At 37.4% G+C, this 25,511-nt stretch overlaps 3 protein-coding genes across 6 annotated transcripts; 2 read left to right on the forward strand and 1 right to left on the reverse strand.

The window, feature by feature from the left end:
- LOC109717276 (auxin-responsive protein IAA6-like) lies at window positions 165-4,294 on the forward strand. The gene is made up of 7 exons (XM_020242953.1): window positions 165-208; window positions 1,680-2,036; window positions 2,132-2,270; window positions 2,844-3,112; window positions 3,264-3,411; window positions 3,729-3,792; window positions 3,994-4,294. The coding sequence occupies exons 2-7, from the start codon at window positions 1,703-1,705 to the stop codon at window positions 4,030-4,032; spliced, it is 993 nt and encodes a 330-aa protein (XP_020098542.1). The 5' UTR covers window positions 165-208; window positions 1,680-1,702; the 3' UTR covers window positions 4,033-4,294.
- On the forward strand, window positions 7,794-13,618 carry LOC109717273 (elongation factor 2-like). Of its 2 annotated transcripts, none has more exons than XM_020242948.1 (3): window positions 7,794-7,879; window positions 9,830-9,966; window positions 10,915-13,618. In XM_020242948.1, the coding sequence occupies exons 2-3, from the start codon at window positions 9,876-9,878 to the stop codon at window positions 13,353-13,355; spliced, it is 2,532 nt and encodes an 843-aa protein (XP_020098537.1). In that variant the 5' UTR covers window positions 7,794-7,879; window positions 9,830-9,875; the 3' UTR covers window positions 13,356-13,618. The 2 variants fall into 2 exon arrangements, with proteins under 2 accessions (XP_020098537.1, XP_020098538.1); XM_020242949.1 differs by having other exon boundaries at window positions 7,825-7,879; window positions 9,849-9,966.
- LOC109717274 (hexokinase-2-like) lies at window positions 17,945-23,675 on the reverse strand. 3 transcript variants are annotated; one of them, XR_002218144.1, is made up of 10 exons: window positions 23,389-23,675; window positions 22,200-22,350; window positions 21,938-22,120; window positions 21,224-21,298; window positions 20,882-21,034; window positions 20,294-20,392; window positions 20,078-20,208; window positions 19,553-19,688; window positions 19,364-19,463; window positions 18,825-18,906 (listed from the first exon to the last, which is right to left on the reverse strand). XR_002218144.1 is itself a non-coding variant. In XM_020242950.1 (9 exons), exons 1-9 carry the CDS (start codon window positions 23,658-23,660, stop codon window positions 18,368-18,370), a joined length of 1,500 nt encoding a protein of 499 aa, XP_020098539.1. In that variant the 5' UTR covers window positions 23,661-23,675; the 3' UTR covers window positions 17,945-18,367. The 3 variants fall into 3 exon arrangements, 2 of the variants coding, with proteins under 2 accessions (XP_020098539.1, XP_020098540.1); XM_020242950.1 differs by lacking the exons at window positions 19,364-19,463; window positions 19,553-19,688 and adding an exon at window positions 17,945-18,721; XM_020242951.1 differs by lacking the exon at window positions 18,825-18,906 and having other exon boundaries at window positions 19,448-19,688.

Here is a 25,511-nt window from a genome sequence, read left to right on the forward strand (position 1 = left end):
TGAGAGCTTTTGATGGTTTGAGTTAGTCTACGGCGCATGTGGATAAGCGAATAACTTGTTCAACGTGATGGTCACAAGCGTTACCTGAGGCCCCCACTTTTTTATTATTTAAATGTGGGGCGTAGCCGTGACCAAACATTCACAAACATTGCACGCTTGCGCTTACGGGCTGATGTGTTTGTCTCACTCAAAAGTGGAAAACGGTTAGGTAATTTTTTATTCTAAATGTTATTATTTTTATTATTGGTTATGTTTATCATAATTTTATATTTATTTGAAATTCAAATACAAAGTTAATTAATAATAATATATTAATTTGCTTTTTTTATATTTCTGGTTTTTTGTAATATTATTTTCTACCAAATAAATAGTAAAATTGGAAGAGTTTTAATTTCACAGCTGTACGAACAAACAACGAAAGAAAATTAATTTTTACCTCAGCTCTAATTAATGCGGTTTTATATTTTGATAGTTTTTTTTTTTTCATTGTGATGTTAAAGAGGCATTATTCATTTGAGATAATTTACTTAGATATAAAATAATAGCCAAATTTAATAAATTTATATGTTAATATTTAAATTTGCTTGTAATTAACAATCGACGGAGTCAATTAGTGGCCAAAATGATACTAGTATGCCAAAATAAAATGAAACAAGAGAAAATTTAATGAAACAAAAAACGACGTAACTCAATCACGGAACCTTCTGCTCTAAAATCATACTAAAAAAAAAAAAAAACAACCATTGCTACGCAAGGCCTAAAGATTTCATAAAGTATTTTTAATATTTGTATCAATTCAACAATAAATTAATATAAAACATGCAAAAACAGCACACCAACATGCAATAAAGAAAAATGTGAGGGACTACAGTGCTAAAATGGCTCCCCTGTCACTTTGTGCTGCTGCAAGACGCCAAAGTGGGACATCTCTTTCGTGTGGTGTGCTTGGATAAGCGTGCTGGTGTCATCCACAGCACGCCTCGGGAATTTCATTTTCTTGTCCAAAAAAAATAAAAGAAGAAAATTCCACATCGGAATTTAGTGGGTGTACTGAGAAATAACATCATACTGTGGAACATTTGCTCATCTTACTACCAATCCTCTTAAATCTAAGAAGAGAGAGAGAGAGAGAGAGACAGAGGAGATCTCATTGTGGAGATCTGTGTTGAAGGTACCAGTGTTTTAATTCTTCTTGGTGTTAAGGATTTTTGAGACTTTGATAATGTTTCAAAGTAACTTTAATAAGTGAATAAAAGTGCTTTTCTTTTATGATGATTTAGGAGTATTAAATGTGCACATATTCTTTTACTCTATTACCTACTACTTTTTTTTTTCTTTTTCACTTTTTTACACAAATTCGTCCTTGCTTTTGAAAGCTCTGTCAACTCTCCTTGTTTGAGTTTTCATTTACACACAACATTTTCTTTTGTTATTTTCTTAACTTTGTCAAATGCTTGTAACATGATGAGTGGATCAGAGGTGTGAAAATGGGTTTATATATGCTGCTTACTTTAGTTTGGCTTTTGACATGCATTTTCTTCTCTCCTAATTTAGTATTTGAAATACACCAACCACCAGTTTTTTTAACTTCCACTTCCACTTTATTAATACAAAAAGAGAGAAGCTGGGTCTTTCATCTTCTGAAACAGGTCTTGCTTAATCTCTTTTAATTTTTATAGAGAGAAAAAAAAGAGTAAGTGGTATGGAAGAAGATCTCACCAAAGGAGGAGGAGATCCTTCTCCCAGATTACTAGATTTGATTCCAAAGGATGAGACATGGATGGTGAGAGGTAAAGAAAGAGTAGTAGCTGCTGCAGGAGGAGGAAGCAGAGATATAGATTCAGAAGAAGAGAGAAATCTGGAGTTGACACTTGGCCTTCCTGGAGGAGAAGATTATGTGAAAGAGATAAAAACTGAGGAGGAGGGATCTTCAATTCTCTCTCTTGGGTTCTTTCCCAAGGCTCCTAAACCCAACACTAATGTTGATTCTGGATCAAAAAGGGGAGCTTTTGACAAGTTTGAGCCCAACCCAGAAGGTAAAATCTTTATGAATTAATCAAGGTTGTATTCATGGGTTTTTTCTCTTTTTTTTTTTTTTCTTTTTGATTCTAAAATCTTCTGCTTTTGTTAGGTACTCAGCAGCAGAAAAGTGGGTTTTTTCAGGTGGAAAATAAAGCTAATTTGGGGAAGGAATTATCACCAATGACAAAAGGAAAAGCATGCTTTTTTCCATCAGCACATGATGAAGGTATCAGAAGCTCTCAGGGAAGGTAAGTAATATAACTCATATGCACCTCATTTATCCAAGCTTTGTTTTTTTTTTATATATAAAAAAAATTTAATAAAAGTTTTTGTATGATCCTCTGTCATGGTTGTTTCATGTCCTATATATCACTTGCAAAATTCATTTTTAGAGCATTTTAATTATTGGTCTTTTATGATTTTCATTAATTTCACAATGACAATTTTTTGGTGGGAGGAAATATTTAATTGTGTTACTTGTTTGTGGTTCCATTTACCTTTCTCCATTAATGGAAAAAAAGAAAGAGAAAAAACTTCTAACTAATGCTCTCTGTTCTATGATTTGAGAAAAACAAAATGTTTCTTTTCCCCTGTAATTTCATCTCTTATTGTCCATTGGCTGTTATTTATGGCTTATATGCTCCAACTTATGTTTTGCATTAATTTAACATCAACATCATTGTTTTTAATGCCATGAAATTGTATTTTCTTCTCCTTCATTATATATACTTAACAATTTTTTCTGCTATATTCAACTGAATTTTATGGGGTGTTTTTTTTTGTGTACGTGAGAAACACTAACATATAAATTTTTATTACAGAAACAGTGCTCCTGTTGTCGGGTGGCCTCCGGTCCGATCGTTTAGGAAAAATCTTGCTAGTTGCTCATCGAAACCATCTTCGGAACCGCCGAACGTGAGCTCAGAAACCAGTTTGAATCCTGAGAATATACAAAAGGGTTCGCTCGTAAAAATTAATATGGATGGGATCCCCATCGGACGAAAAATAGACCTCCAGGCCTACGACAGCTACGAGAAGCTAGCTTCGGCGGTAGAAGAGCTCTTTCGAGGCCTTCTCGACGGTATACGACGTAACCTTCTTCGATCATAAACTTGTTACAGAAGCTTAAATTCTTGTTATGGGCATGAACATTTCTGCAGCCTCGTTCGTATTCCAATTTTATTTACGCGACTACTTGCGAATCCTTATTTTTCTTACCTTGTTGTTTCTTTCAATATAAGCCCGGCGGGATCCTTCTCATGCTAAAGGTCGAGAAAATGGAGAAGTAGAACAACCGTTTTGTGGCTTGCTTGATGGAACTGGCGAATATACGCTTGTTTATGAAGATTTTGATGGAGATAGATTGTTTGTCGGGGACGTTCCTTGGGAGTAAGCATCCTTCATTTTTGTTTCAAAAAAAAAAAAAAAAATCTACTTTGTGTTGTGATTTTAGTTTATCTCGCACAAGCATGAAAAACACGAGTCGCAGAATTTGCAAGGAAAATACATATAATTTTCATCCTTTTTCTACTCGACTATGTCAATATTACGGATAACGGAAGAAGAAATAGGGTCGAATTTTATCGGGTTCATTATGATTGTCAATCACTTTTCATCTACTAATGGTCTACAAGAAAAACAGATGCAATAATGCGTGCGTTTCAAAGATTTTGAAGTTCTTTTACTGACGGTTCTTACGCTTGCAGTGAGTTCGTTTCGGCAGCCAAGAGGTTGAGGGTGCAGAAAACATCTGAGCTTTCGGCACTCCCAGTAAGTCTACTGTATCATCTTTGTATCATATTCTGTGGATCAGATCAGCATTTCTTTCTGATTTACAACATAATCTATTAATGAAATTGAAATCTTAGTCTTGAATTTGCTATCTTACTTCGTTGGGCCTCCGACACGAATCTAATTTACTTCTTTTTTTTTCGCTTAAGCTCAGTTTTTGTTTCCTTTGTTTTCTTTCAGTTAGAAGCAGTTCGCAGAAGAAAGACGCAGGATTGTTGAGAGTCAAACAAGAATTGCCGGGAGATGCTGAGTTGAAAGCATTGCTTGTACTCTGAATTTCTGTTTTTACATCCTTTTTCGTTGCGCATATTGCATCTGCGCACAATGTAAAGTCAAATTTACTGATGGATTGCGTAAAATTAGCGCGAATTCGGGTAACAAGAGGCATGTTACGCCCAAGTAGTTGGAAATGCTAACGTTTGCTTGGATTTACATCCATGCTTTTTGAAATTATATTTTTCACATAAATTTTGTTATCTTACGTATGGAGTCATCCCGTCTATACCTGGCATTTTGAGAGGTAGCTGATTTTTTGAAAATTATTTATGAGAAGTTACAATTTTGAGAGTTTTTTTTTAAAAAATAGGTAGCACGCTACCCGCTTTGTTTATTTCATTTAGAAATAAACTTAGTTAGAAATGTGAATCAACTAGGATTCGAACTTGGTTTTCGGATACCAACCATCAAGCCTTTTGTCACTTGCTCTATGGACGGTCGGCCAATTTTGAGTTACGTATGTAAAAATGAAAAGCTTTTTTTGAAGTGTTCACATATTTGTATATTTATTGCATGTACTAAACGAATCTACCGAACATGCCATGTTGATCTATTCATTGATGGATCCAGTTGCCAAACCCGGACGCCACTTCATAGTTCATAAACACACTGTTAAAAAAAAAAAAAAAAAAAAAAAAAAAAAAAAAAAAAAAAAAAAAACTTGTCCACAGACTCGTAGACTCCACAAATTTTTCGGGAAGAATTTATAGTAGCTAGATACGTACCCGAGATCTCAAATTCGAATCCCAGTTGATTCACATTTCCAGCTAAATTTATTTTTAAATAAAATAAACGAAGCGGGTAGCGTGCTACCTATCTCTAAAAAATAAAAATACAGTAATGACACCATATCAGTCAAATTTCTAATCAATCAAATTATTTTCTTAAAATTTATCCATCTTATTATTATTATTTATTTTTTAAAAAAATTATTATATTTTTTTTAAAAAAAATTAATTGGTTAAGATATAAATGATGCAGTGTGAGTGTGTGACTTTATATAAAAACTTTCTCAAAGAGTGGGTCTTTAGCCCCGTTACTTATGAACACCCATTTCGAGAAATTGAACTCCCAACCTTTCAAAATAACGCTCAGATTAACACCCAGCAGTTAGTGTTCAATGGCTAAGTCCTAAATTATACAAGCAATATTTTATTTTTTTTTTTATTTTTAGGGAAAGGTAGCACGCTATCCGCTTCATTCAATTTTTATTCAATCAGAATATGAATTAAGCTACATGGGTGAGGAAACTGGGCCTCCATGTTGGCGGAGAAAAAAAAAGAAGTAATAAGAGGATCCTTCTTCTAGTCAGAGATTTTTCCACAGAGACAACAGCTGTTTAATTTTTTAGATTGCACCTAATGGGTCTGATTGAGCCCTCCTAAAAATCACTCCATTCCTATTCTCTCAGATAATCCACCAGCAGACAATTAATCCAATAAGTCCGGATTGTGACCCCATCCGATCTTTCCATCTATCCCACGCCAGTTGAACATCAGTTCCGAAGTTTTCTGGTTCGACATCCTCCAGTGATATCACCATAAGAAACCGGCTGAACATGCAGCGAGAAAAAAGATGGTCAACCGTTTCCACTTCGGACCCACACATCACGCGTGTCATGTTACCAATCCATCCTCTTTTAACCTCAATAAAGTCCTAACTATACAAGCAATACTTTAACCTCAATAAAGTCCTAATTATACAAGCAATATTTTAACCTCAATATAAGAAGCAAGCTATTGCAACGTAAAAATCTCTTGCTCTCTATTATCTACGCCTAATAATAGATCAACAAAAGAAAAAAAATTTAGAATGCATAAGTTATATTGCTGATGCGGTGTTACCGACCAATCAAATTATTTTAATTAGATTCATTCGTCCTATCATAATTATTAAAAAAATATTTTTATTTTTTCTCAAATAGAAATATAGAATGGTAGAATTCTTTCAGCAAAAGATTGTCTCTGTAAATGAGCCACGCTAAATTTTTAATAACAGAAAAGAAAGAAAGAAAGAAAAGGAACCCAAAAAAAGAAAAGTTGCAATTTCCTTGGATATAATGTCTTATATATGTCTCCAATGATTTGTGTACGCCGTCTATCTGTCTCCTTCAATTCCGGGGCGTGGGAATGTAAAGATGCCTTTTGTATGTGGATTAATACTTGGGAGAAGTGACCGACTGTCCCTAGAGCAAGTGGCAAAAGACTTGGTGGTTGATATTCGAGACCCAAGTTCGAATCCTAGTTGATTTATATTTTCAGCTAAGCTTATTTCTAAATGAAATAAACAAAACGAGTAGCGTGCTACCTATCTCTTAAAAAAAAAAAAAAAAAAAAAAAAACTTGGGAGAAGTGGAAGGGAGAAAGTGCCAGTCCCTCAAATTACCTCTATTGGTGTGATTAATTAATAACGAAAGTTTTGTTTTCCGAGATTAAGTCTCATGACATGATCCAGTGAATGTTGCCACCTATGTTTCTAATGTGTCGCATTCACCTATAGGGTCAGGATCGCAACATTACTCCACGTGTACACAATTCATCCAAAGGTTCATGTACTTGGGCAAATTTTATTGTTGGTTTTACGTATCCGGGTTGAGAGGAATCCGAGAGTTTTTTTCGCCAACTCAACTCTGCTGTTGATTAGTCTATTTTCCATTCAATTATGCATAGATGATCTCATAATTTTAGTGCCACGACAAGTCCTCAAAATTCAAAATTTTAAGATTCGTTCCATACTATTAACTCTTCAAAATGATAAAATTGTATGGAAATCCCTCTTGTATAGGCCATTTTATGTTAGATCCGTGGAATTTTTTTTTTTTTCTGATTGATACATCGGAGCTATTTGAGAGGTAATGCGTTGCCCACAACCTCGAATACATTCGTTGTTGATCCTACTGCTCATTAGTAGCCGGCTGGATCTACAACGTCCAATATAAGCTTCACAGATTCATCTGCCCGCTAATAAATACTTAGATTACTAAGAGTCTGTTTGGTATTGAGACATGTCTAATGTTAATAGATAAAATGTAGTTAAGGAAAGTATATATGAAAGTGCTTTTGTGTTTTATCGAAAATATATTATAATCAACTCATTGTGATATGTAAGTACGATGTTACATAGAAAATAAACAAAATATTTGTCATCTCCTTCGGGCCCTCGTTTTCTTCTTTCAACCATGGGCGAATGACGTGAAGCGGGCCGTCTTGATGGGCCATGATCCGGCCAGTCAGGTACATTCTTAAGTTATGGGCCGGCCCAAGTGTGGTGTTAAAACAGAGTCCAAAGATAGCCCAAGAGGCAACATACTTTTGACGGGTGTTACAAACCTCCAGCCCGCGTGAATTTAGCCCAATTGTCAAATCATCGTTTGAAATTTTGAATAATCAAATTTGTTTGAATTATTTTTGGATAAAAATTGCAATCCAAATTTCTAATTTCAGTGGTACGAGAAAGTTTGGCGTAAAATTCCCCTCTATAATTTAATAAAAAAATAATCATTTCGAAAAGTAAAATTTTAATTTTTTAACTTGAGGTGGTGATAAGTGAGTCAGCAATTTTGCGTAGGTTCGGACGGATGGTTAGATCAGCGAATGAACAATCAACGGCCGAGATCGAATCACGTCAAACTTTGATCGAACCATTTTGGCACCGCGAGACATCATAACGCGGAAAACAGTAACACTCACTCAGAACGCTATATATATCTCTCTCTCAAATGGGAATCGACCGATAGGCCGAGGGTTTTAGAAGGAGAGCGCGGCGGCTGCGTTTCCTACTGCTCGAGGAGGTAGAACCCTAGATTCCCTTTTCTCTCTTCGACGATCTAAGATTTAGGGTTTTATTTACCTCTGATTTGTTGTTTTGAGTGCTGTAATCTGAAGTGTTTGGATTATTTTTGGTCAAAATGTTTAGTTAGATGATGGAAATTAGATGCGTTTGCTTCGGATGTGTTATGGATTGTTTTGATATTCTTGTGTTTATGTTAGTAATTGTTGTTTGGATCTATCTGAGATATGGGATTTAAGTTTTTGTTGTAGATCTGGTGAAATATTTGATGCTGCTTTAGATCTGTGTATTGGTGTTTGACATGCCAGTTTGGTTGATGTGATTGGCTTCCACGTCACAGTGATTTGTTAGAACTTATTTTGTTTTAATTTGAAAAATGGTCTTTTCGACGGGTCTGTTGCGTGATTACTTTCATTCGATCATTCTTTTCTGTTTGTTCATGGATGCTGTTGTTTTCGTTTATTTCGCATCTATACTATATTATATAACAATCATTTGCATCTTTAACCATCTGGTAATATTCCAGCTATTTGGTTTTATTGAGGCATAAGGTTATGTATATTTTGATATCTGTGGTTGCGAAAATTTGGGAAAACCTTAGATTACACTGCTGTGCTCATTTTTTCCTTAATATCAGAAGGAATTAATTTATCATGATAATCTTTTGTGCCTTTTCCATTCTGTATTGATTATAATGTTATTATTTGATTATGAATTAGAGTTTTGAATGTTTCATGGGTTCCTCTCCTCCTAGTTGTTGATTTATTGTTGTTGCCTCAGCAGATCAGTTTTTGTTATGGGATTCTAACTACTTATCCCCACATGAGGATGTGTGTTATGATGGATTTTGTGTTATATCTATTTTATGGTAGTGTTCTTTAAAAGTAATTATTAGCAAGTCTTTATACTTGAAGTTTTCATATGTGTAATATATTCTCTGTCGATTACCTAGTATATGAAAATCATTGGAGCTTGAGGTCAAATTTGCTTAGGATGTTGGATATCTAGGGTTTGATCTATCCTCTAATAGTAATTGTATACCGTGTGATGACCTCTCCTGCTGAATTCTAATTTGGTAAATAAATTAAACTTTGAGTTTGAGCAAGTTTGACTCGAGTTGCTGGACTGATACATATTGTAGGTATAAACTTTTTTCGGGGGGGATTATCGTTGTATTCTTTTTAACTGAATTTCAAGTCTGACGTGGAGCCTTAACTGTTGATTACTGATTTGACTTTTGAGAAAATATTCAAACACAATGTTATTTGTGTCAATATTTTACCGTTATTTGTTTTATTATTATGTGATTTACGGCCAGTTAGAATTTCTCTTTGGAGCAATTTTTTCACTTACACAGGACGATGCATTGGCGATTCTTACACCTATCTTAGTCTGAGTTTGGTATTCTGTTGCTTTTTTTTTTGTCAGCATAATGATCTTTGCAACCTTATGCTTCTTTGCTTCTGTTTTGTTATATTTATCTCTCCATTTAAATTTGAATTTTTTTGCTCATCTTTTCACCTAATTCTTTTAACAATATTATGCATTTTTGACTGTATGGTTGGGTGTATTCATGTAGAGGTTGAGCACATCTGGCCATCTTTTTTTTTATGTTTCCCTGATCTAATTCGCAACTGCTGGCATTTTCTTGCAGCTAACCGAATTTTGTGCAAATATTATCATTTTTTTTTTGCAAGGATGTGGATTTTGTTGGCTTTGCTACTTTTGCATATAATAAGAGTAGAATGTCAATTTCTTAAAGCAATGAGAAATAGTTTTTGTATTTGTACCTTAGTTTACTCATAGCAACTTATGTTTTTTTCTTTTTCTTTTCTGGTTTGAGATGACAGCTAGGTTTTTAGTCTTTTTAGTTTTTGATATCTTTGTTTGTTTGCTTATGTTTGCTGTTCTTCATTTTTTTGGTAACTGAGGTGAATCTTGAAATTAACAGGTTTATATTTGAAGTTTAGTTTGTGCAACCTTCCAAACTTGTCAAGATGGTGAAGTTCACAGCTGAAGAGCTCCGTAGAATTATGGACTTGAAACACAACATCCGTAACATGTCCGTCATTGCGCATGTTGATCATGGTATGTGGCATCAAATACCTGTTATGTTCATATAGTTGACTTTTTGTTTATCCATTATTTTTATCTCCATGATATCCAAGCCTCTTTTCTCTTACTGTCTTGAAGATACTAGAATCTGCTCTTTCGGTAGATGGTGAGCAATATCCAAGTTTTTTGAAGGATTTCTTCTGTTTTCTGCTTTATTTTCACTTATCAACTCACAAGTGTTAAACGTGCCAAATTAATCACATGACGAGGAGAAGCTTTTATTCTCACAATGCGAAGAAAAAGCTTCTGCCATCTAGACTTATTATTGCTTCTATCAATTATCTTGGCCGGTCCTCCTTGTGTCCATTAAAAGTGCAGTTCGTGCTAGAACAAATACGGCTTAAATTATTCTGTTCTTTGATGAACATATACAATTTAATTAAAAATGTTTTATGTCCTGCTTTTTGATGAACCCAATCAACTATTGCCATTTTCACATAAGCTTTATTACTGCATGGAAATCATGATCTTATGAATTTTCAAGTTTTTGCTCTTTCTGTCATTGTCGTCATTATCACATTCATGCTGGTTTTGTTCTATGTTAATGAGGTTGTGTTCTATGTTACTTTTAAGTAATAGTGTATAATAGCTTTGGAAATCTATTCAAAGGTTTGAACCATTTGAAGCATATTTGGCTGTAGTTTGAAGATCCATCATGCTTCATTCATTTCAGTTTTTCTGTCATTTTGGAAGTTACTTGTTCTTCTGGATGTGTTTTTTGCTGTCTAGTTTCTCATCTACTACTGTATAATGCCACTGGACAACTATATCCAGCATAGTTTAGTTCTTTCCGGATGTTTTAATATATGATCGTTTTAAGATACGGTTTGTGGCTCATTTTGTATCTGCAGAGAGTAATTTATGTAAATTCCCCATGCTGCAAGCCTTATGAAATGTCCAATATTTCTTGGTTATTTGCAGGCAAATCCACTCTTACTGATTCACTTGTGGCTGCTGCTGGAATCATCGCCCAGGAAGTTGCCGGCGATGTCCGGATGACAGATACTCGCCAGGATGAAGCAGAGCGTGGTATCACAATCAAATCAACTGGTATATCTCTTTACTATGAGATGACTGATGAATCATTGAAGAGCTACAAGGGCGAGAGGCAAGGAAACGAATACCTCATCAATCTGATTGATTCACCCGGGCACGTCGACTTCTCTTCTGAGGTCACAGCCGCTCTCCGAATCACTGATGGAGCGCTGGTTGTCGTGGATTGTGTTGAGGGGGTCTGCGTGCAAACTGAAACTGTGCTTAGGCAGGCATTAGGTGAGAGGATCCGTCCTGTTCTAACAGTTAACAAAATGGATCGCTGCTTCTTAGAGCTTCAGGTTGAGGGTGAGGAAGCTTACCAAACCTTTCAACGTGTGATCGAGAATGCCAATGTGATTATGGCTACTTACGAGGATCCCCTTCTTGGTGATGTCCAAGTTTATCCTGAAAAAGGAACTGTTGCGTTTTCTGCTGGGCTGCATGGCTGGGCTTTTACTCTTACAAACTTTGCCAAAATGTATGCTGCGAAATTTGGAGTTGATGAGTCAAAGATGATGGAGAGGCTCTGGGGTGAGAATTATTTCGATCCTGCGACTAGGAAGTGGACCACAAAGAACACAGGCTCTGCCACTTGTAAAAGAGGGTTTGTTCAGTTCTGTTATGAACCCATTAAGCAAATTATCAACACTTGCATGAACGATCAGAAAGACAAGCTGTGGCCCATGTTGCAGAAACTCGGTGTGACCATGAAATCCGAAGAGAAGGAATTGGCGGGCAAAGCTCTAATGAAGAGGGTTATGCAGACTTGGCTTCCTGCGAGCAATGCCCTTCTTGAAATGATGATCTTTCACCTCCCTTCACCAGCCAAAGCCCAGAAATATCGTGTGGAGAACTTGTATGAGGGCCCACTGGATGATATTTATGCAAATGCTATTAGAAACTGTGATCCGGAGGGCCCTCTCATGCTTTATGTATCTAAGATGATTCCTGCCTCAGATAAAGGAAGATTCTTCGCATTTGGTCGTGTTTTCTCTGGAAAGGTTGCGACTGGAATGAAGGTTAGGATCATGGGACCGAACTATGTACCAGGTCAGAAGAAAGACCTGTACGTGAAGAGTGTGCAGAGAACTGTTATCTGGATGGGTAAGAGGCAAGAGTCCGTTGAAGATGTTCCCTGTGGGAACACAGTAGCTATGGTTGGGTTGGATCAGTTCATCACCAAGAACGCCACCCTAACTAATGAGAAGGAAGTTGATGCCCACCCAATCAGGGCAATGAAATTCTCTGTTTCCCCGGTCGTCCGTGTTGCAGTACAATGTAAAGTTGCATCTGACCTTCCGAAACTTGTTGAAGGTTTAAAACGGTTGGCGAAATCCGATCCTATGGTGGTTTGTACTATTGAAGAGTCCGGCGAACATATTATTGCTGGTGCTGGAGAACTTCATCTGGAGATTTGTTTGAAGGACTTGCAGGAAGATTTCATGGGAGGGGCGGAAATCGTAGTTTCCCCTCCGGTCGTCTCCTTCCGTGAAACAGTGCTTGAGCGGTCGTGCCGAACTGTTATGAGCAAGTCGCCGAACAAGCACAACCGTCTCTACATGGAGGCACGGCCCATGGAGGAAGGGCTTGCGGAGGCCATTGATGAAGGTAGAATTGGTCCCCGTGACGATCCTAAAGTGCGAGCCAAGATTCTGTCTGAGGAGTTTCAGTGGGACAAGGAACTTGCCAAGAAGATCTGGTGCTTCGGACCCGAAACCACTGGCCCCAACATGGTCGTCGATATGTGTAAGGGAGTCCAGTACCTCAATGAAATCAAGGATTCTGTTGTTGCTGGCTTCCAGTGGGCATCAAAGGAAGGAGCACTTGCTGAAGAAAACATGCGTGGTATTTGCTTTGAAGTATGCGATGTGGTTCTTCATGCTGATGCAATTCATAGAGGTGGTGGTCAGATCATCCCGACAGCAAGAAGAGTTATTTATGCCTCACAGCTTACCGCTAAACCTAGGCTGCTTGAACCAGTCTACTTGGTGGAGATCCAGGCTCCTGAACAAGCACTTGGTGGTATCTATGGTGTACTCAATCAGAAGAGAGGACATGTGTTTGAAGAGTTGCAGAGGCCCGGTACTCCACTTTACAACATCAAGGCCTACCTCCCTGTTATCGAGTCTTTTGGGTTCTCGAGTACTCTCAGGGCTGCAACATCAGGCCAGGCTTTCCCGCAGTGCGTATTCGACCACTGGGATATGATGTCGGCGGATCCAATGGACCCCAGCTCGCAGGCAGGGCAGATTGTCAGCGAAATCCGGAAGAGGAAGGGCTTGAAGGAGCAGATGACCCCGCTATCCGAGTTCGAGGACAAGCTCTAAGTTTTCTTTCTTCAAAATATGCACCGTTACTAGTTTTAGCATGTTTTTCTTTCTTGTCATTGAGTTTGTCATTTGCGGAATTTCAGCTACTCGTTATTGGGTCTTTATTTTACTCGAGGCGTTTTTGGAACAATATGCTATGTTCGAGCATGACTTGAAGGTGCTTTTAATTGGATGATACTGTTATTTATTTGTAGGTTGCCGTTACATGTTGATGGTTAACATTTTCTACGTGAAAAATTTATGTTAAGTTTTCTTCTAAAGAGATTTCAAATTTCTTTCATCGGTTGCCGTGCTTTACATGTGAATCTCACTTATTCTGCTCTATATTTTTGTTTGTTATATGCACGTCAGAAGAATCTAATTCTTAGGTGCCGTTTGCCGTTGATTGTTTTTCAGCTTTGCATTGAGAGTTTAAATTCTCATATTTGGCGCACTGAAGGGAAATGTTTTTAATCTCTTTCTGAAGGAAAGGTAACATGCTATCAGCGGAAAGCATCCGCTGATAGAATTATGAATTGAGCTACAATATGATACAATTAGACCCCTACAAAAAAAAAAAAAAAAAAAAAAAACACAAACACGTAAGGAACATCACTACTCACGATAAAAGTTCCACGCGTATCTGAATTTGCGCGACTCTGTTAACAGTTGCCTAGAGGTGTATTTCTTATTTTCAAAACTCTAACCAGATAATCCACCGTGAGAAGGCAATGGTCATTAACTCCGTTCCTCGTAAAACAGCGAGTGTCACAGATATTTGAATTTGCTCCGCCAACAGTTGCCCAGAAGTATATTTCTGATTTTCGAAACTCTAACCAGATAATTCACCACGAGGAGGCAGTGGTCATTAACTCCGTTTCCCGTAAAGCAGCGAATGTGGTGTTAATTTTGTTGAAGCTTTCAATTGAGAAATATTTGGCTTTGAAGCACTTCAACTCTATAAACAAGAAATTTATAATAATAACATAAATAAGAAGGATTTTTTTTTTCCTCCCGATTTCAAAGAGAATAGCACGACTTAAATAAGAATGGGAACCTGAAAAAAGAGATTAACCAGTTAATTGATAATTTCGGGAAGAGTATGTTACTGCCCAACTGCAGCGAGTGCACTAATAAAACAAAGGCTAATTAACAATGGCACTGAGTTGCAACATTCAGTATTTTAATACAAAATGAAAAAAAGAAATTTTGGACCGGAGCCTTAAATATTCTTTCCCTTATGATGCACTCAACTTTCTCAGCGACTCTTGTATCTCATTCGTCAGATTTATCTACACACACAGAAAAGCTCGGAGCTAAGTAAAACACAACTTTAACGAGCCTAAGATTTTATCTTTGTATTGACCGGATATAAAAAAGGGAACGGACAATACACTGTTTAATGTGACTCCCTTTGCTCTGTACTTTTTTTTTTTTTTTTTTTTTTGAGAGAGAGAGATAGGTAGCATGCTATCCGTTTTATTTATTTTATTTAGAAGTAAATTTAGCTGGAAATGTGAGTCAATTAAAATTCGAACTTGGGATCTCGGATACCAATCACCAAGTCCTTTGCCACTTGCGCTAGAGACGGTCGGTCCCTTTGCTCTGTACTGTTGATGTTATAGAATAGAGATTACTGCTTTTAAAGAGACAGGCACAGCATTTTTAAGCTGAAAGAGAGATCGAACAAGAGGCAGGATCCAAGAACAAATAGCTGAAAGAGAGATTGAGCAAGAGGCAGGATCCAAGAACAAATAACTGATCTCGTCACTATTTAATCCAAAATAAATGTGGAATTAATGAAAATTCTCCAGTGATATATTTGAGAGAAAGAACTGTGTGTGATTGTAACACTGAAATTCTAATACTCAAAACACGACTTACAAAGGTATAAAATAAGTTTTTTTGACTAAATTACAGAAACCCTTCCCGTAAATACTTATTTTTTCACTTTTTCTTCCTGACTTTCAAAAATCTACATTTTGCTCCCTTAAATTTTAAAAATATTTTCAGAAAGGTACGGCGTTAATGGAGAGAGCAAACTGAGTAAATTGTTCTTACTTCTTCTATAAGGAAAAAAAATTTTCAATATATTTCTATCATTCTGAATGACACTTTTAGTATAAATTATAAGAAATAGACGAAATAGTGATGAAATCCTGACATAGCGGGACTAAATTCAATAACTTGATATGTTGAGGGGATAAAATATAGATTTTTGAAAGTTAGAAAAAAAAAGTAAAAAAAAAAGATATTTATGGGGGGGGTTTTCTGCAATTTAGTCTTCTGTTTTTTGGGTTACAATAACAAATCTCATGATAGCTGAGTGCTCAATATCACAAATTACTGGAATTAACCACAAGACATGTATATCATAGCAGTTAAGAAAAGTGAATCTAGGTATGCAAGTCTCATGATTGAAAATTCAGTTCAATGAAAAAAAGAGTGAATGCAGAAGCACATAAGACAATATTATTCTCAAACTGAAACAAGGTGATGTCTATAGTACAGTACTGTATTGCTGTATTTGCAAGTTGAAAACATGCAACAACCTAGACAATGATTGGTGAAATAGATATAGCCATATGCTTTACTTTCTCATCAAGCATCGAATCCATACGGTATTATCAGAAAAAAAAAAGAAGAAAATGACAATTCAAGTTGCTAAATAAAAGGCGGAAAGAGACAAGCAAATCTCGACCGGATTTATGAGAAAGAATGCAATAAGGCAAGATTCAGGATTGACATAAACCTTGAAACGGACGACGGCATTCATGGTCCAACAACATTTGTTAACAAGAAGAGCTTTTCCCACTTGGTTTCATATTACATTGCATTTTTCTTCGGCACATGTGGATCACAACCTGCTAACAACTTGTGCAATCCAAAAAGCCATAAAATGAGGACCAAACAAGCTGGCAGAAATATCCTATGACATGTTTAGACATTCTGCCAAAGGATCATAAAATGTCTTTTTTTTTCTTCTTTTTTATTCCATCTAATCTCGTGATATCGACTTTAGATGGAACAATGTTACAATGTATATTACACATGTGACTGGGGAGATAATTTCTAATAATAATACACAATCAATAACAGCAAAATATCACTCATTGGAATAATGTGCTTAGAACAACAATGATACAAAAATCAAAATGTAGCAAGTTTAGCAAGTAAGCATTACACAAGAAACATTCAAATGACTCTACTGCAATGGCATTAAGATTCTTTCCAATCATTAGCAATTACACCAACAAGATAAGTAAATTTAATCACCAAATAAATCAATAACATTCTCCAGAAAAAAGCATCCTAATCAATAACCACACACATAACACTCAGAAGCATTTAACCATTAATGAATTTCTCATTTAGTGGATCAAAATAAAGGCTATCATGATTTCGATTTCGTGAAATAATCACGGAAAAAAAAATCCCTAAATACAAGAAATGTACTTACTATAGCTCGTGCACGAAAACATTGGCATAAAATAGAATCTAGAAATAGAGAAAAACCAAAATAAACGTTGGTTATGTGTTAGCTCCGATCTACGATTGCCCTAGGTCACGAAGAAGAAGGAGCAATGCTATTGCCTGGTTTTTTACCCCGTATGCCGAATATTAGTATGTATACACCATTAGAGGTGGAGAGATCCACCGCGCTCTACGGTGGCCATGGCGAGGGAGGAGAAGGGCGGAGGGAGGGGCGGCGCCGCTCCTCCGTCGCCGCCATTGGAGGAGGAGGAGGAGGAGGAGGAGGAGCTTTTGGGGGATTAGGGTTTTTCCTTTTCTTTTCCTTTTTTTTTTTTAAAAAAGCTTTTTTTGGGTGGAGGGTTTATGGGGGAGCTGGTTCCCGCCAACGCGCGCAGTGCGGGCGAAGGTGGAATGAGAGTGGAAAAATCTTGGCCCTCGTTGATCGTCGTTTTTACGGGAATGCCATCGTACGGCATCTGGTTCATCGTCAGAGATCAAACGGTTGTCGTCGTTCCTGTTGCTGTTCTATGTAACGGACGAGATTCCGATGGCTCGAATTTGAGGTCTCGATTTTGTTTGTATTCGTTTCACTTGTAATCCATTAGTCCCATAATTGCTGAAAATTTCCATTCAACTCACAGCTCATGCAATTATGTAGCATTAATTATTTTTCTTTTCTTTTGTTTCTGGTAAAATAATCCTAAAATTGCATTACTATAAATGAAACAAATATTACAAATTAGTACTGTTTTCAGAAAGCAAGAAAATGGGGCAAATCGCTCCGTATCTGTTTTCAGAAGATGCAGAGCTTACAGATAAAAGACTCACAGGAAACCCGTTCGGAGCAGGTAAATTGTACGCGTTCACCACAGGCTTTGTATAAAAAGTTTAAAATTGTCACACCTAAAAATTAAAAAAAATAATAATATTATTAGCATACTCCATATATATATATATATACTACATAAAAAAGGAGATGGGTATGTTTTATAAAAGATAGCATAAGAACAATATTTCTTATGATTTTCCACTCTTTTTATTTTCCATGTAATAATAATTAGTGGAAAAGATAGCTGCTCTATTAATAATAAATGACAAGAACACAGACCTTCACCAATCATGAAATGCACATCTGAGATCAACCACAACCATTACACTTCACTAAGCATTTATTAAAAAGCTCCAGCATTTCTGATTCAGGGTGGCCTCCCAGAAACTAGGTTGGCCATTTATTGTCGAAATGTCAAAGAGAGACGATGCTCAATAAATCAAAAGCAGGCGAAATCGGCGAATTGGTTCGCCGCATTGCATGTCGGGAAAAGGAAAAATGAGAAGTTGGCAGGCCTAGACAGGAAAGCATGGACCGCCCATTTACCTATTTCTAGATCCTGCGATTATACAAGATTAAAACTTCCGCCTCATCCTCTCTCTACTTTTGTTATTCTATATGCCGCTTCTCAGGTAGTAAATTAAAACACCAGAGAAAAGAAAACAGGGTGGGAGGGGCTATATTGAAAGAAAATTTGCTGTCTCTCAGCATGGAGAGAGAGAAACTTTTATGATTCTTGGAGCTTGAGGTATTGAGAGTGAGAAGCTGCCAGGAGAGCAGCACCAATGCCGGAGCCATCGTTGGCGAGCTTGACAACAACAGAAGCTGATGCTTCTTCTCCGAGCAGTTCCCTGAGAGTGCTTTGGAGCCACTTGCTGAAAATGGCGTAGTGCTCGTAGAGCCCACCGTCCATGGCAATTACCGTCCTCCGCTTACTAGCTGTGTCGGTAGGTGCAGTGTCCCGCCCCAGCTTCTTTAGGATACCATATATTCCAGCAGCAGCTATGCGAGCCCCGCGCTTTGCTATGACGTCACAGACATTGACCACTAGTTTTCTCGTCTTCCAGGAGGTATTAGGGATCTGAAATTGAAAGAAAATAAAGGATCTTTACAAAGGAGTTACAAATAAACCGTAACTGTAATTCCATAATTCATTGTCGTAGGGAGAGTGAGAAGGAGCATACCCCTAAGACTTCCTTAAGTTTGGTTCCGACTACCTTGAGATCTGGGGATGCATCATGATGCATAGCTGACATATGAGGTGTCCTGCACATCTCATGTCCAAAGTTGGTTTAGCAAGGATGGTACTCATGGTAGTAGTAAAGGGATATTACATGTAGCTAAGTAATTCCAATGTACATAAATCACTGGATTAAAGTGGGAAAAGGCAATCGAAGTAACTTAAACAGCATACTGCAAGGCAGCCTGCCTCTTTAGGACGCATCACTTTGGTCCCAATTTTTCAATTATTAAAACTTATGCTGCTAACAGTTGTATTTTCTTGCAATCTTACTTTGACAGAGGAATTCAACCGGACGTTGCACTATTGCAATGAAATTAAAGGTTTTGAGGGCCCAGCTTTGCAAGTTGAAAGGGATCAAACTGAAGCTCCCTTAACAGTTTCAGGCGACTGGCGCTATTTACCTAGTGTTTCATTCCATAAGCCAACAATAACAGGATGATGGAACTTCAGGAGTCAGAAAAAATTGGGCACATAACTAACCTGGACCAAATAATAGTTTTTTCCTTATCAATTGATCACGAACTAAGAGATCTATCTGCGGCACATGGGAACAAACAGGTGTCCTCTGTTCAAGTTTCAACTGTAGACTAAAAGTCTCAGATTAGAAAATACATGATAGGTGGGTTGGCTTCGTACAAAGAGGAAATCGTAGCATGGGCTCAACAGTACCAGTAACAAAGCAACAGTAAACGATATGTATACAACTTCTTTGCAACTTTGTCTTTTCTAGCTCTGTCAAAATCCCTTTCTGGTCTCTCTCTTCTAAACTTCAACTTCCTCAGTCTTATCCGTCCAGGAAAGAAACCTACAAAGTGTTTTATAACTCAAATATCATTGTATTTTTTGGTTGTTCAATAGTTTAATTTCAATATTCTTAACTCAAATGTCTTCTTGGTCTATTCAGTAAATACGGTTTCTCAACAAGGGCCACACATCATTGCGAAAAAAAGAAAAGAAGAGATGATCATAAGTGCTCTAACATGATCTATAATGTAGAGGTCAGTTGCAAAGATAAAGTGACTGCCCTTTACACTAAATCCAGTTACATGAAGTTCAAGGTTCTTCACAGTGATGTACTTCTGGCTCATCTTCTGGGTAAAAACTGTTCTTCTGATTAACAAGACGAAACTACTTGCGAAGAGAAACTTCTACTTTTGCAAGAGACTAGGAAACTAATTAGTTAAAAAAACATACCTCAGTACAAATGGAATTTCAAGTTTTGAGGGTACAATATCTCCAAAAAGTGAAGCTTCTTTAGCCATTCTTAATAGGACTCTTCGAAGAATTTCTCCCAAATACATGCCAGAAATCAACTTCTCATATATCTGGAAATAAGGGACTTTAACTTTTTTGTAGAGCAGCAGAAAGCTGACAACAGTTGAACTAATAAACAGTCGGAAGTAATAATACCTGCTCACCAGGATTCAAACTGTCAAAATCTAATGCTTTATCATAGTCTGTCATCGGAAGATGAGGCGACCAGAAATTCCCCCATTCCATGTTGATTACCTAGAGATACGACGAATATGTTATACATGCTTATATGATGAACAAGAGTGGCCATATGTGTAATGTATTACAGCCTTATTTCATAACTAGGCTCAAAAGCCCCTTAATATATCTTTGCTAGATGACATTAAGGGCCTGTTTGGCCCTACCGGAGCTTCTGAAGATGCTGTTTGAGTAGGCAGTTCAGAAAAGAGCTAATAGCCTTTTCATTTAAATCTCCTCAGCAACTTCATATTACAGCAGAAGCAGAAGTTTCAAATTTGAGCTTCTATTTTGAAGCCCATAAGCTAACTTTTACTTCCCACATAGCAAAAACTTCAGACATTTGTTAAACAAGTGCCTGGTTTTCTAAGCTTTGGCTTTCTGAAGAAAAGAAGCTACTCGAGAAGGCAATGTGAACAAGCACTAACAAACATGTTACTTCAAGCTTAGCATCTTATGGTCAATCATCCAGCTAAAACACCAAGGAAATATAAAGACGGCACTTACCATCTCTCCTGATTTAGGAACTACATTCAACTTAGGAATAGCCTGTGCACGCTCTACATACGCAGCATTGGTACCAGTGCCCAATATGACAGCTGCAATGACGTCACTATCATCGTATCTCCCTCCAGCCAACGTACCAATAGTGTCATTAACCTATGCAAAAATGTTAAGCAGAGCAAGTTCCCAAATTTCGGATGTGATGAGCCAATTGAAGTAGTAGACACTGAGGGATAGATTTGCATGCACCAAAAATTTGAAATTATACGGAGAAACAAATTGAAATTGAGACAGAAAATTTTACATTTCATATATTAAAAAAGAAGTGAAGTTATAGAAATTTACCAGTGCTGCAACTTTCATATCAAGTCCCTGTCTTTCCATAGCCTTAGTCAGTTCAGCCACAACATCTTCTCCAACCTGATTTTATAACAATCAATGGTCCAATTAGGGAAAAGCAATTTTAACTTGAAGGTGATGATCAAAACTATAACATGTAGAATATACTGTATTCTTTGCTTGTTATGCTCATACAAACAGCCTTGATTATGAAATTTACAATCTTCTCAGTTGTCAAATTTCCATAAAACCTTTGAGACAATAAGCATAATAACTCTGTGCAGCATGAACCTTTTACTAATGCATGTATCATGATAATAATTTCAAAAGTACCTGACAAACTACAAAAATATCATTATTCAATTACTTACAATGTTTGATTGATTACCAAACTGCATAAAGAGCAATCTTGAGCTCTAGCTAACGGAAGAAACAATTGTGCCATCATAAAAGATGTTAAATATGGAAAATGTAAAGTGGTATCTGCTCAATAATACAAACTACGTGCTTTCAATAAAGCATTTTACAAAGCTTAGATTGACAACATTAAAATCTCCCTGGGAAATTGCTAGGACTTAGAGACTTCTCTTCCATAACAAATGAAGGCCTAAAGATAGAGAAGTGACAAAATCATGTGCGAGATAACAGCAAGTTCTGATGAATTTTATCATCCTAAGATGGATGAATGCTACTAAAGAAAACAAGGACATAAGAATTAACCGTTTCATCTATGCAGAATCCCTTTGTCCACTTAATAAGAATTCCAGATGCAATTGAAGATTGCTTCACAGGGAAAGAGAACGTAAAACCAAGTTCTCTGTGCCTGCCCTGAGGAAGGTGAAAGTCTTCACCTTCAGAAGCGACAAATTTTGCGAGCGCAGCAGCAATGAAATCGAACAGTTCCTGAAAGCATATAACACGACTTCAGTAATGCAAGCTTAGAAGAAAACAAAGTAGACGAGCATCAAGGAATTTCACTTACATTGGAACTTCCAACCATTAAATGCGGTGGAATTGAAACTTCCTCATATTCTTGTTTGAGGACACGCCCTTCCTTTCCTCCCAGCTGGACACGTAGAACCCGAAAGTTGGTTCCTCCAAGATCCAGTGCATAAAACAGCCCTTTCTCATCCCTGTGAGAGTAGCCTTAAATAAGTCGAGATATAATTTCATAATATTTTGATGCAATAAAGATGGCCCCTGTTAAGTTTTTCATCCAATAAATTTTTCGTTACATTGCTATAGGGGACCTGACGTCTACAAATGGACATATTAGAGTGTCTTCTGTAGACTGTAGCTAAACGATCTTTACCCCTTATAAGGCAGATCTTTTTTTTTTGTCTACAGAAAAAGGACCTGAATATTACTGAAGTCCCATAAATCAATAAGTTCTCGTTTGCCTGGGACAGGGAGATGATATCTCCTATGAAATCTAGAGGAAACTTTCTCCTAGTATTGTACTTTCACAAATGGCATTGCATTCACATTTCATTACTTAAATGACACTGAACACATGGTTATAATGCCCGCGAAGACTGGAAGTAGTGAAAACATCAGGACTGGAAGATGAATTGCCATTTCCTTCTCTATCGACCTCTCTCTTCTATCCAAATCCAGTGCTTCTAGACGTAAGGAAAATATGTCTCCAGTAGATGATATGTCTCAAAAGCGCAGATCACAGAAAGAGAAAATTTACAACATGAAGGTATCCAAGAAGGAAGAGAAGCAATTTGGTGGGATTTGCCAGAAGCTATTCAACTTCCTTAAACTTTAATAGACAAACTAGGAGCAAGCCTGCGCAGGCAAAGTTAAACATGAAATAAATCAAGCCAAGCTCAGCTTTCAAACCTAATTTCAGCAACTCAACCTAGACACTATCAAGTCTCAATATTTAAACGACTAGTCAAAAGGAAAGCAAAAGGAACCACGTTGTGTTGATCAAAATAAACTTTTTGTAGCATCAACCAACCCAAATCGGCCAAAACCCAGATTTTTATCTAATGATCCATTAAGAGATAATGAAATAAACACGCAAATATTGCAGAATATAGCAAAATCCTGCAATCCAATCAGCAAGGCACCGCAACAATTATCGAATTAAATCCTAATCGGATCAAACCTCGTCGAATAATTCAAAATTAACGAGGAAAGTGAGGATCGGCAGCTCCTACCCAGTGGGGAGGTTATCGACGTAGCTGACGAGCATCTTGAGCTTGCTCGCGCCCTCGGCCTGGAGCCCGGCGACCATCTCCGCGGTCATGTCGTCCGCCACCTCCCTCAGCTTCCCGATCGGCGTCGCGCACCGCTCCTCGAGCACCCTCAGCACCTCCTCCGCCCGCGCCCGCCGCCCCGTCGTCCGCATCCGCCGCCGCACCACGAGCACCGCCACCGCGCACGCCGCCGCCGCGCACACCACCGCCGCTCCCACCGCCACCTTCCCCATCTCCGCTCCCCCCCGCTCCACAACACCCACACAACCCCTACTCCTCCTCGATCCGTCGAGCTAGGGCACCAAACCCCGCTCCTCCGAGCTCCCCCCACCCCCCCCACGATCCAAATCCGAAGCCCAGAACCCCGATTGGAGCTATGTCGCCTCCTCCATGCGATCGATCTCTAGGAAATGGCGATCGTAGGAGGAGGAGAGGGGGGATCTGAGAGGGTCGTAGCGCTCCCCTGTTTGTTTCGCTCTCATCCGAGTGGCCACGCGATTAATACGACAGAGAAGTTTATGGAGCGAGGGAGACGATGTCCGAGATATCGCAAAGTCCGAGATATCGTAGCGCTCCCCTGTTTTTTTCCTTTTCCGGTAATTACTTTTTCTAATAAATTAATGCCCTCATTTTCGACCGATTTACGTAAATACCCTCGGAGATCGCGCGGACGAGATCGACTGGTTCGGAGAATCCGACGGCTGTAGATAGTGATGAAGTGATGGAACCGGAGTGGAGGGTGTTTTGGTAATTATGGGCTTGTCCGGGGTAATTATAATTATTTAATTGGGCTCGATAATTACCAGATGAGGAGTGGGAGACGAGAGTTGGGGAAATGTTGCGTGCACCGTGTCCAGTGGACCGAGCTTAGCAAGTGTCAGCTCAAGTCGGACACAACGTATTGTACTTAAATAAAAAATAATTAAAAAATCTTATAGGACGACCATTGAAGTATGGATATATCCGTACAAGCACTATTAATTTTAAAATAAATCATACTGCGATTATTCTGTACAAAATATTCTAAATTATTACACTAATTTTATAGCATTAACAGTTCGATTAAATCGGTTTTAAAGTGATATGATAATGTTTTAAAAAAGCGAAAAAAGTATTTATGCTTTTCCGTTCGTGTCGTCTTACATCAACGTGTCAAATTCATATGGTCATTTTTCGCTGTATATAATAAGTATTATAAAATGCCACTAAAAAAGTAAATTTCAATATTGTATTTTATTATTGTTTATGACTTAAAATATAATATTTCTACTTGCGCATTTGGTGATCTAATTTTTCAGAAAAATTTATTATTGAAATGCAATTAAATTGGGAGTGCATAATCCTCACTTGTCTCACCACAGTTTTTTAATATAATGCAAAATTCACAAGTCCCCATTATAGCATATTTCAATCTACATTTTATCAAAGTATATTTTAAACTATATTTTTCTAACCACTTTTTTTTTTCTTTTTTTTTGTTCTGTTTTTTTTGGGAGAATGTAACCTCACACAAACAAGAAGTGATCTCTCACGCAACGCTTGTGCCGCTCCACGTATACAACAAGAATCTCCACCAAAGTAGGAAAGAGAAAGGTTTTTAATTCCATAAAAAAAGGAAAAAAGAAAAGAGAAAGGCTAGACTAGGGAAACTCTTTGACAAGATAAATATAAAAAATCAAATCGTTAAAGTAATTTGATGTGAGCAGGGTCAAAAGAACGTCTAATTATACAAATCTCTATAGTTTGTTCATAATAAAATTGAAGGTTCTAAATTTGAGTTTTTTTTTTTATTGTTTAGAAATTTATTCTGATGTCTAACTGCAGGATAAATTATAGATAAGAACTATTTCAAATAATAAGAATAATATTAAGAATTAAGTGAAAAGCTCTTTACCTAGTGAGAAAAGCATGTATGTCTGAGTCATTAAACCCTGATATGTTCGAATCTCAAAGCAAGAATCTAAGATAATGATTTCTACTCACCCACCTCACTGACGCATCTTAATTTGTGCTCATATTACTTAAACCTTCTCAAACAAGCCATTAAACAATGGCACTCCATTTGTCGTTTGCAATGGAAGCAC

Source organism: Ananas comosus, linkage group 11, assembly GCF_001540865.1.
Source record: "Ananas comosus cultivar F153 linkage group 11, ASM154086v1, whole genome shotgun sequence".
Lineage (NCBI taxonomy): Eukaryota > Viridiplantae > Streptophyta > Magnoliopsida > Poales > Bromeliaceae > Ananas > Ananas comosus.